Consider the following 11,907-nt stretch of genomic DNA (forward strand, 5'->3'; position numbering starts at 1 on the left):
GATCTACGAGATTTGTTTAGCCTGTCGGGCTAGATCCTAGTATATAACCTGTCGGGCTAGATCCTAGAAGGACTTGCGAGTTGTGAGTGAAAACATGTAACCACCAAACCCCAGGTACGTGACCCCCTTGAAATCACGTTGCCTGATCTTGTGTTGGAGTTAGGCCAAAATGGTAGGGAAATTGTGCGCATGGAAGAAATCAAACCATATGTGAAACATAAGACATATGCACAACTTGTGGACAAAATTCATAAGTAGTCATCTTTAATTGAATGACGTCTCACTTTTGAAGCTGTCTTCAAGATAAGGAACTGTACTTGAATATGGGGATAAACGCAGTTGTCTGTTGGTGTCTTCCAAAGTATTCATTTCCTGGAAGAAATCATTTGCGGGATTAACTTATACAAAATCATAGCAAGAGGTTTGATGCATGATAAATTGCAGGTTTGTATCCTTTATAAATCTCTGGTTTCCTTACTTTTCTTTGAAGGTGCTTGGTAAATTGCCTCAACTTAAAAAATTAAAAATAAATCAGTACTTTCCCTCATTTCTTAACCTTAGAAATTACTAATCTCTAATGTTTAAACAATAAAATCAATTTGTTTCAAAATTAATTATTCCGGTAAGTTTATTGGGATGAACTCAATCCAAGTATATTTGGTGCGTTCAGATTTTACAAGTAGATTTGTTTTATAATTAATGCCACCAACGTGCCAAATATCATAGTTAAAATCTCATTATTCTCAAATCATTAGTCATTTAAGTTTCTTGTTACCTAGTGTTTTGGAAATATTTAAGAGAGCTTACAAGGCTAAGAATCCCATGTTTTTATACCAAAGTCTGACATGTTTTAGCATGGCTAACTCAAAGAGCGAAGGGCTAGCTAGTCCAAAGCTTAGGGAAAACCCCACTTCCTACTTCAAGTAAAAAAGAAAGAAGACTTGCTGTGCCATGTTGACATGTTCTATAATTTCAAACAAAAGAAAGCAAAAACATTTGATCGATGTAATTTAGAAATGGAAATTACCAATTAAGTTGCAGTTCAAATAATCGAAACAGTACGAAGAGGGAACTTTGATTTAACTAGTTATTCTATCTTGAAATTTTCCAGCACACACAGGGGCTCAGGTTCACAGAAGAAACCTTGAGACTCCAACTTTATCACCAGTAGCTTTAAGATCCCTTTGAATCTGCATCATAAACTCTCTGAATGTGAACTCCTTATACTTTGATGGCTTGATGCTACTCTCTATCACAGTCTCATAAGTGGGGCAATAGAAAAATGCCAAAGAAAACCTTTCAACTTGTTGGGGGGCAAGCACCCGATGCTTGATGCTTTTGTAAACATCATTGCTCAATGCCTGAATTTTAATAAAAACAAACATGAATTGAAGGGGAATACCAGGGGGGTATAAAGGAGAAATTAATTACTTTAATACCCAAGGCTAATTATAGTATATTTTCTTGATATATTATGTGCAAGTCTGCTCCATTCTTCGATTTACTAGGTTTTAATTTTAAAATTATAGTCAACAAGATCATGCACCCTTGATTTTTATTTTTTATTTCACTTGGGAATTATTGATTTCGCCCTTCAAATTAATCTCAAGCTTATTTATATACAGCTAGCTCGTAGGTGCAAGTTTATACAGAACATACCTGGAATAAGTCACCAATATTAATCACTAGAGCTTCTGGATTAGGTTTAACGTTAATCCATCTTCCATTTTTCAATAGTTGCAATCCTCCAATCTGATCTTGATTTAATACAGTGAGGAAACTACTATCGGTATGAGGTATCAAGCCAAAGACCTCAGAAGAGAATGGACATGGAGGATATCTGTTCATTCGAAGATAACTAGTTTCTTCTGGACAATTCTCTTCAAAGAAAGTGGATGAAACTCCAAGATTCTCAGCCAGAATTTCTGCCACGCCTTTAGCTAATGCGTTAGCTGTTGTTGTGAAAGCTTCAATGCTTGCACTGGAAAGATGGAGTGGTGTTAAAAAGATTAGATACCAGTTCATAATGCATATGTATAACCAAGTATATGTGCATAATCAAGTTAAAGGACGATATACACTAGGAGGCTCTGCCCTCCATATCAATATACTTAAGTTTGCCTTGAAATGGAGAAATGAAAATTGACTTGAAATGGAGAAATGAAAATTGAAACACCTTTTGGTCATCAATTATTGGGCTATGTTTGCAAGATGTGTAATGGTGATTTCTGTCTCAAAAACCGCAGTATAGCCAGAGAAGAAAGGTAAAATTCTATATCTCGAGTGCTTTTCTTACAAAATATTATTTTCCAATATTCACATGGGACTCGTAATAACTAATGTGGAACCTCTAATTAATAGATATTCGATCATACGAGCTTACTAGCAAAAATAAATATAATTTTTAATTTGATAATTTTAGAGTTTGTAAGTTTCTTTCTTTCAACCATACACTATAAAAAATTATTTTTAAAAAATAAGTTTCTATTTCAGTTAACATTATGTTTTTTTTAATACACAAACACTCAATATACAAAATCTTAATTCAAATTCAAAGATAAATTAACTTGAAAATATTGAATGATAAAATTAAAAAAATATATATATCAATTAAAAAAATAGACAAAAAAAACTTGAATCAACTGCATTAATCATTCAAACTTGCAACATAGATCATGAAACTGAGATAACCATAAAAGAAGTAAATCACAATAAATTATGAAGTCCAGTCTCCAATAAACCAAGTGTTGAAAGATGAAATCAGGAGAAAAAACATAGATTTTATTTAAAAAAAACAAAAAAACACAATTCACATGACAAAATAAACAGAATAAAACTAAAATTTGGCTGAAATTTGGTTGAAAAATTCATAATAAAGTAAGATTTAGAACGAGATAAAATTTATTCTAAATTATTTTGTTTTTTAAAATGATATAAGATATCGGTTATTCTCGGCATAACATAATGGAATTAACATCCTTGCATACAACAAAAATGATTAAGATTTGAGATTTCCATCAAAGATACAATTTCGAGCCCAAAAAGAAAGTGAGATATTGAGATTTAGAGATAAGATATATAGGACTACCCTCTTTTTAGTAGCAAAACTAGAGAGAAATAACTTGGGAGAGGGACAAGGCGAAAAACCTGAAAGGTCAAAATGAAAATAAAGAAAGGAGATAAGTTCACAATTATAATAAGTGAACTTTTTATAGGGACTTAATTGGGAAAATAATAAACACAAGGATGAGATCAAATAAATAAAACACCACGAAAACATATAAAGGGATACAGAGAAAAGAAGACAAACGTGTATAGAAGCTGCATTTAAGCTGAAAAATTAACACAGCAACAAATCAAAATTGAGGAAGAAAAATAACACAGGCCAAGTAAAAAGCACAGCTTGTCCACAATAGAAAACAGCAGGAGCATACAAGAAATGATTGAACAAATGGGGCAAGCAAATGTTTGGCAGTTAGGTGGTAAGGAAACATCGACCATGCATGGATAAAAACATACGAGCTTGACATGACCTAGATAAGCTTTGGAAAGGAAATCTATGGTTAGTTATGTCTCTATTTGTCTTAATTATGTAGAATCTCCAACATATGAGACCCTTGTGGACAATCTCTTTTTGTAACATTCGAAGGCCTTGTAAGATTGACACCAAGCTGCCGGGACCCCTGATTTTCTTATGTTAAACCAGTTCTTTCAGAACTATATAAGTACTAGATGTACATGGTCATTATAGTAGGCAATTGGATAGTTCATTTTCACTTAATCACACTAGCTGAGGTAATTAGCAAACTATTGGATGAACCTTGAATTTGTGAGTGCATTCAAAAAACCTCAAGATTGAAGAATTAATTGATTTTAATTAGGTCAGGCCTCCTTAATTAACTATATTTTAGCTGTATATAGCTTGTTGTTCCCTTCCACACACACACAGAGACGCATATATTTTGATAAGTCAATAGACTAAAAAAACACCAATTTTGGAGACCAAATTGGAGGAAATAGAGAAACAAGAGTAAAGCTGCCAAAAATTAATGGCAGCGAGTGAAAAAAGAGCAAACAACAAAACAGACTAACCGAAGAGAACTAACCTTGGAACAAAACATGAGGTTCATGACAGAGCTCATGAGGGGTGCAGAAGCAATGATTAATAAGAGCTCTATATATTTATTTCTTTAATTTCATAAAGCAACATGCATGTACTTTGCAAATCTCTAGCTAGAACATTAACTTGTAGACACATGAGATTCATTTGATAAACTGAACTTCTTTAAATTGCATATAGGATTTCATAGTTGAGAATTTGATGTAAAAAGAAAAGTGTTCTACTGTCCTATCCCAGAAGCATTTGATCATTGTTTATTTCACAGAATGTTCATAATTAGTTTTTAATTAGCCTACATATATCATTTAGCTACAATAGGAAATTTGACAGTTACCTGAGACTCTTGTATGCATCACCGATTCTTGAAATATCAGTGAGAGGTACGTGGAAGGCTTCTGACCATGCGAGCTGCCTCAAACAAGTGGCTCTAGGGTTTCCCCATCTGTAACTATTTGCAGACAAATTCAGAATGTTGTCTTCAGCCTTTTTTCTGAACGGATGTTCGAAAGCCTTCCTTTGCTCGTATTGAAGGCTCTTCAACATCTCTTGTGGAATCCCATGATTGACAACTTGAAGGAATCCCCATTCACTTGCAGCCTGCTTTATCTCCTTTACACATTGCTCTCTCTCCGAGTATTCAAGTGTCAAACGATGAAGATCTATGAGAGGCAGCTCACACTCATCATTAGCATTCATTAGACTATCATCCTTGTCTTTTGATACTATGGTATAATCGTTGAAGAGGGATCTGTATTTCTCTTGAAATGGAGGATCCATTTTTATGAAGGGAGAGATGGGACGGATGAGGTAAAGGATAGAATGTGATCCTTGTCAAAATTGAAGATATAAGATGTGTAATCCATCAGTATAAATAGAGCAAGAAAACTTGGGAGTGCAGTATATATAGTACAAACTTGGTAATGGCATGCAACCGCATATGGCAACCTGCGGTGTTTGCACACATTGGCTGTACCCTGTTGTGCAACCAGACCTATTCATAGTCTAGAATCGATGCCCTTTGATATTTAGACCGATCAATTAAGATGTTTTAGGAAATAATACATCTGTTTTTTGGGAAGAAATATAAATCATTTCGAAAAGAAAGGAAACTGTTTCGGATATGGAAGGTGCATTGTAGAAAAATCTTTTCATCCAGCAATATATATTTGTGAATATATACCACAATCCAATCTGGATTCAAGTCTCAGTATTTATTTTGAATTCAACTGTGTAAAATAGATAAAAGAAAAAAAAATAAAGTGTTTATATCTTTGTGTTTTTCTCATGTGTTAAATAAAACAATCATTTCCATTTATTTTGAATTTTATAGTTTAATTTTAATAAATATAATAAAAAATATTATGAGAGAATCTCAATCATATCTCTTTGAATGTTCTTCACCTCTCTTTCCTTGTTACTTATTGATGAGAATTATACATATGGATCATGGATCAGATTCACTTTTCTACACCCACTACATACCTGTATATGTACAAGACCGTAAGATCATTCATCTGTTTCTATTTTAAAAGAAAGAAAATCCATCTAAAAGGAGAAATTAATACAATTCATTTTGTCATCCAGTTCTGAAATTTATTCCACCCTTATCCCGAAATAGCGAGAGACCTAATCACTTGGTCAATTGTTATTAAATTCATATTAAATATTTTGATTTAATTAAAAATCATTAATTAGCAGTGTTAGAGATTAAATATTTAAAAATATTTTGATTAAATATTTTGATTTAATTAAAAATCATTAATCATTAATTATACAATATTTTTTTGTATAATTATAACCTTTAAACTATTAGGTTAATTAAATATAATTAAATTATTTCATTGTACTTTCACATTAATTAGCCATTACTTGTTGCTGGAAAACCTTTTCGACAATTTTAGCAATGAAATACTATCTTCTTTTTTTTTTATCTCCCTTGGTTTAATTTGCTATAGCTCTTCATTTCGTGACTGTTGTTATAATTTGGTATGGATTTCTTTTCTTCTTTTCTTTTTTTTTTTTTTGGGCAGTAATGTGGAAGACTATTTTCAATATATATTATTTTATACAGTGTCATAGAAATGAACAGATAGTTAAAATAATGTGAGAGATTTTGTATACTAATCTTTATTTGTTGGCATCCACTATTTTGTGCCTTTTAAATTTTTTTTATGATTGTGATTAAATTTATAAAATGTAGAATGTTTCATTTATTATTTATATAGAAAATATATATTGTTTTAAGTTTATCACATTTTTTTTCAAATCTTATCATAATCCATTTTTTCCCTTTTTCCCTCGCTAACAATTTTTTTTAATTATCAATTTTCTTTCTTGCACTACCACGATTTTAAGATTTATCGATAAAATTTTTTGTTGATATTTATACTCACAGTTAATTGGCAAGAAATTTGCCGACATAATCACGGACTAAAATAATCCGTCAGAAAAACTTTGTCGGTGATTTGTGGTCTGTTGATGAGTCCGTCAGCAATAATTTTACAGATGGATATACTGACGGACAAAGCACGCCAAAAAAAATCTTTACTCTCTTCATTCTGTCGGTACTTCCATCGTTGAATATAACATATCACCGATAGAAAAATCATATGTCATTCCATCAGAGATTTTTTTTTGTCCTTTGATATGTCCAACGGTGAATTTGAAATGTAACCGTCAAATAGAACGTTTGTTATTCCGTCGATGAGTAAACAGTGATAATGACATTTGCAATAATTGTTTTCCAACTCTCTAGAATATATCGACGGACTATCTTCATCGGTAACACCATCAGTAATAATTTAAAAATCTATTTTAAAAAAAAATCTATTAAACATAAACAGAAAATAATTTTAAAAATAAATTAATATAAAATTTAAATATTTATTGCAAATTTAAACATTTATAAGTTTAAATACAATTAATCTATAATATAGGCGCTGAAGAAGGAGGAGGAGGAGGGTCTTTGCCTGGACCGTGGAGCGAATATGAGGGAGCACAACACCACTCATTTGTGATGTCATCTCCAATACCAATCGGCGGAGTTTGGTCGTCTCAGCACTAAGTCATTCATAATCAGCAGCAAGATGAGTCATCTGATCTTTAACTCGTTGGTCTAAAATCGCCTCAAACTCTAGAGTTTCAGTACTTGGAATTGATTGCAAGCATTCAATTGTAGAAGCATTATTGGTCGTTTGCAAGTTCTCGATCGTAGTGTTAGAGAGTTCGTACACCTGATTTCTATTAGGCCCAATTAAACGATCATGCCTTCAACTACAAATCCGGATCGATATCTAAATAGGTTAAAGGATCATTCTCGTATCTCTCCTTCAATCGGCTATTTCTCTGTCAGCGGTATCATACCAATAGCATTTGAATAAAAAGATTATATTCTGCTCGCTATGATATTGCAATTCAATAACCTCTTTTAACTTCTCATAGTAGTCAACTTCAAACTCATTAGAAGTCAATCTCTTAATACAAACCTCACTATTATATGTCTTTCTACTCTGACCATACTTTTCAGTGTGAAACACATGTTCATTGATAAAAATACTTGTTATAGTACTTCACCTTTCTTTCAGGACTCGGACTTAGTAAATTCAATGTAACACTAGCATTCCTACTCAATTGAGAAACCTGGTATGTGAATTACATCTCTATCATAATTAATGAGAAATGTATAATGAAATTAAGTATGCTAAAAGATAAGAATAATTAAAGAATCCTTACATGTGTTTTAAATCATGTGGAAAATTATTCAACTTGTAATCGAAAGATTTGAGATTCAGTCAGTTGTGAATTTTAAGACAATAAAAATTAACAATCTTGCCTATGAGGAATTCAACAATCTATCAATTTATGATAGTATAAAAGATAAATTGTTTGAAAGTAACAACATATGGAGTATTATACTTACTGAATAAAAGGTCTCAGTTCATCGCAGTTAAATAGCATATAATTATATGCTTATCTAAATTCTATTTCTGTCAAATATCTTCTCCTCACAATATTTTTTGGTACGGGTCGTCAGGATGGGAGAATAGTGGAAGGTTCTCACTTGAAGGCACTTCTTCACCGTTGTCATGCCCTTTCACATCCATAATCATTTTAAAAATATTTTTTAAACACGTTCTTTTCAATATGCATGACATAAAGATTAAAGCGGGGGATATTGGTCTTCCAACAAGAAAGCTCCTAGAAAATACTTTGTTTTACCCAATTATGGGTCAAACCAAAACCAGAAAACTTCTACTTACCAGATTAAAAATAAAACACAATGTCATCGTAATCTAACACCACGTCCTACAATTGTTCACCCGACAGTAATAGTGGTGCAACATTCCTTTCAACTCTACCAACAAAGAAGTCATTTCTATTCTTATTGCACTTGTGATCTATTGACAAGAACTACATATGAAAATAAATAAAAAAGAATAAGGAACGTCATTTGTTAATGTGAAGGCCTTGTTATTTTATATACAATATGGGCATGCTAGTTTTTCATGTGTGCTCCAACCAGAAACCATTTCATATGTAGGATAATCATTGATTGTCCACATCAAAATTGTCTTCATCAAGAAATTTTGTTTCCTCAATACATCATATGTTAAAGTCCCGGATGACCACAACTGCTTCAACTTATCAATCAACGGACAAAGACAAACATCTATATTCTGTCTAGGACTATTAGGATCGAGTATGACTGTAAATAAAAATATGAACTTCGACCTCATACACATCTATTGTGGCAAGTTGTAAACCGAAAGTATCACCGGCCAATAAGAATAAGAAACATCAAATGACTTGAATGAATTGAATTTGTTTTTACATAACCTAAGATGCATGCTCCTAAATTCCACTGAGGATGCACCATATTAAAATATTTTTCCCTTCAGGTAAAATGTTTTTCGCTCATTCAATAATTTTGTGGTAACTGACCTCAATTAACCCATTATCTGACTTAATGGTGAACACCTGTGCAACGGCTGATAATTTAATGTGATTTATGCACTCATCCCATAATGATTCGTCAAAATCTTTCAAAATATTAAAAAAAACATGGTCGTGTCTGTATTAGGTTCTTCATCTATTATTGAACATTGATCGGCATAACCCTGATCATTCTCATTGCATCCATAATCATATTCATATTGTCATCTACAACTTCATGCATATTGCTAGAACTAGAAGTTGACTCAATCATCATTTCTGCTATAGTCTCATGAGTGACATGTGGTTCTCCGTGTCACATTGTATTTTTTTGTTTTATTTGAGACTTAATATTATCGGTTAATATTCAAGTTCGCTACAAACAAGGCTATTTTAACATGTCATAATTAACCGTATCTCTTTCTTTCTTTTTTTTGAAATGCAACAATTTTACTATTGCATATTAATTGATTGATTTGTCTTTGTGTGAAATGCAAGAATTTTGTTATTGTGAATTGATTGATAAATAAGAATAGGTTCAAATTAGCTCCAGACACCTAGCCTACTGGGGAGCTATTAATGTATCTAAAGTTTTGTTCTCATCGAATCCATTATTACACATTATATACAGAGATACACACATAGAAAAACTATATATAAACAATTTCGCACATGCTTTTGTACAGTATTAACCATTTCTTCTATAATAATAATTTATCTTTGTCTTTATAAATCGTATATCAATATTGTTACATTTTTTAGCATTTGGTAAGATTAATTAACCGGGTAAAGAAAGAAAATGGCATCATTTAAAGAAAGAAAAAGGTAAAAAAAATGTAATGAATCTATTTTTTTTTTATTAACATGGGTGTTCGGGTCAGCTTGTGCATATCTCGACTAATCTTACGGGCCCTAAAGTTAACAACTATGTAAGCCTCCAGTGGCCCCGAGGTTTGTGGGATTTGAACTAGTGACCTCTAGGAAGCAAATCTAGAGTCTGACCAGTTGAATTACACCCCTTAGTATTGTAATGAATCTAATTGTAGTTACACTAGTAATAAATTCATTTATAGTGCAGATGATATTAAGATATAAATAAATACACATCACTAATTTGATTGCTCTATTCTATCATGTTTTTTTATGTTTTCTCTTATTTTATTTATAAGATAATTATTTTATTTTAAACAATCTTTTAACTTTTAACTTTTCAGGTGTTATTTCTAAATAATTATCTTTTGTTTAATACACTTAATTATTATTATTATTATTATTATTATTATTATTATTATATAGACACACATGCACACACTATGTGTTTTCCTAATGAATTTTCTCAAGCTAATGAACTTATAAGTTAACAAGAGTGTTTCGGTCAACCAGTGTCAATCCTTTGGTACAAGCTAGATAGATCTTAATTTGTAGTGTTGGTTATCTTTACACTTAATATGGTTAGTGTCTTGCCATTGCGCTTCGTATATGTATTATTAAATTATATATTTAATATTAAAAATATAAAAATCATGTATATTTCTTATAATAATTTTTAAAAAATAATCATTGAAAAGATTTATATAATTTTAAAACAATATCCCTCATATCATGTTGTTATAAGAAGTTTTTAATGTCATTTTCTTTTAAAAAATAAAATATATATATATATATATATATAAAAAAAAAAGAGAGATCTTCAACTTTTCTTGCAACTCACTTAAATAATTGTTTCAATTGGAAAAAAAAATTCTATCATGTCCTTTTTATTTAAAAGTGAAGTTAGTTTGATTTTATCATCATATAATCAAATATAAAAGTTAAAATATGGTAAATCATAACCTAAAATCTTCATTTTTAATATTTTTATTTTGATTTCTCTTATATTATGTAATGTTTATAATTAAAAACTCTCAAAGAATCGAAAGAAAATATAAAATTTTTTATTTAAAATCCAATAACTTTTAACACTACAATGTTAGCATTATAACCTTTACATATCCTTTTATTTTTTTTAAAAAAAAATCAATTGATTTTTTATTACCTCTGTCATCTCATATGCATTGAAAGTCTATTCATGTCTCCTGGGACTCTGGAAGACTACAGATGGTTCCAGGATAGGTGTCAAGAAATTAATTGTTGATGTATTTAGGAGGGTATATGTCAAATTATGGCATGGAGTTCTTGATGTTCGTTAATTTTAAGTGACGATAGATTTTAATTTCGTACGATTGTTTTCTGTTGCTCTTTTGGCTGCAGCAACGACTAGAGTAGGTGCATTATCTTTGTCAAGCCTAATCCTCGATTGGTAGGAGGTAGAGACGTCGGAGTACCATACACGTGTTTGCCCACCTGACATTCAAGTGGGGTTGTCTGCCGCCGGCATGGCTAGCAGCTGGTGGCTATGGAGGACAAAAATATGAACCAACTTCAAGGGTCACCACTGTCTCTAGGCCATCACCTAAACGTGTACCTCTTCCTATCCTAAACGTGCACCTCCTCCTATCCTAAACAAGCTTTTGATTTGATACCACGTAGGAAAATGATACCATGAGTTACGTAGAGTAGTCTCCCTCTGATTCTTCCAGACCTGGTTTAATTGATCCCTTTCAAATCCAATCGTAGAGTACTGGTTGGTCATGGCTGTATGCACGCATTTGGTTTTCATTGTGAATTTGAAATTTTATTAGAGATTATTTTTTAAATTGTTTTTTTTATTGGAAATATATTAAATTAATATTTATTTTATTTATTAATATTTATTTTTAATATTATTACATTAAAACTATCCAAAAATATAAAAAAAATATTGATTTAAAGCTAAGTAAATTTAAAAATTCTCAAAAAAAGCATTCTAATTTCTA

At 31.3% G+C, this 11,907-nt stretch overlaps 1 protein-coding gene across 1 annotated transcript; it reads right to left on the reverse strand.

Moving 5' to 3' along the window:
• Positions 1-975: 975 nt before the first annotated feature.
• On the reverse strand, positions 976-5,135 carry LOC18095907 (gibberellin 2-beta-dioxygenase 8). The gene is made up of 3 exons (XM_006370566.3): positions 4,455-5,135; positions 1,660-1,981; positions 976-1,361 (listed from the first exon to the last, which is right to left on the reverse strand). The coding sequence occupies exons 1-3, from the start codon at positions 4,895-4,897 to the stop codon at positions 1,131-1,133; spliced, it is 996 nt and encodes a 331-aa protein (XP_006370628.3). The 5' UTR covers positions 4,898-5,135; the 3' UTR covers positions 976-1,130.
• Positions 5,136-11,907: the final 6,772 nt, after the last annotated feature.

This window comes from Populus trichocarpa, chromosome 1 (genome assembly GCF_000002775.5).
Source record: "Populus trichocarpa isolate Nisqually-1 chromosome 1, P.trichocarpa_v4.1, whole genome shotgun sequence".
In the NCBI taxonomy this organism is placed as follows: domain Eukaryota; kingdom Viridiplantae; phylum Streptophyta; class Magnoliopsida; order Malpighiales; family Salicaceae; genus Populus; species Populus trichocarpa.

What these genes read in the sequence shown, in the direction of transcription:
- LOC18095907 (XM_006370566.3), bottom strand. Translation starts at nt 4,897, where the DNA reads ATGGATCCTCCATTTCAAGAGAAATACAGATCCCTCTTCAACGATTAT. An exon ending in GATGCATACAAGAGTCTCAG is followed by an intron (nt 1,982 to 4,454) that starts GTAACTGTCAAA and finishes CCATCTTTCCAG; the next exon opens with TGCAAGCATTGAAGCTTTCA. An exon ending in ATATTGGTGACTTATTCCAG is followed by an intron (nt 1,362 to 1,659) that starts GTATGTTCTGTA and finishes ATTAAAATTCAG; the next exon opens with GCATTGAGCAATGATGTTTA.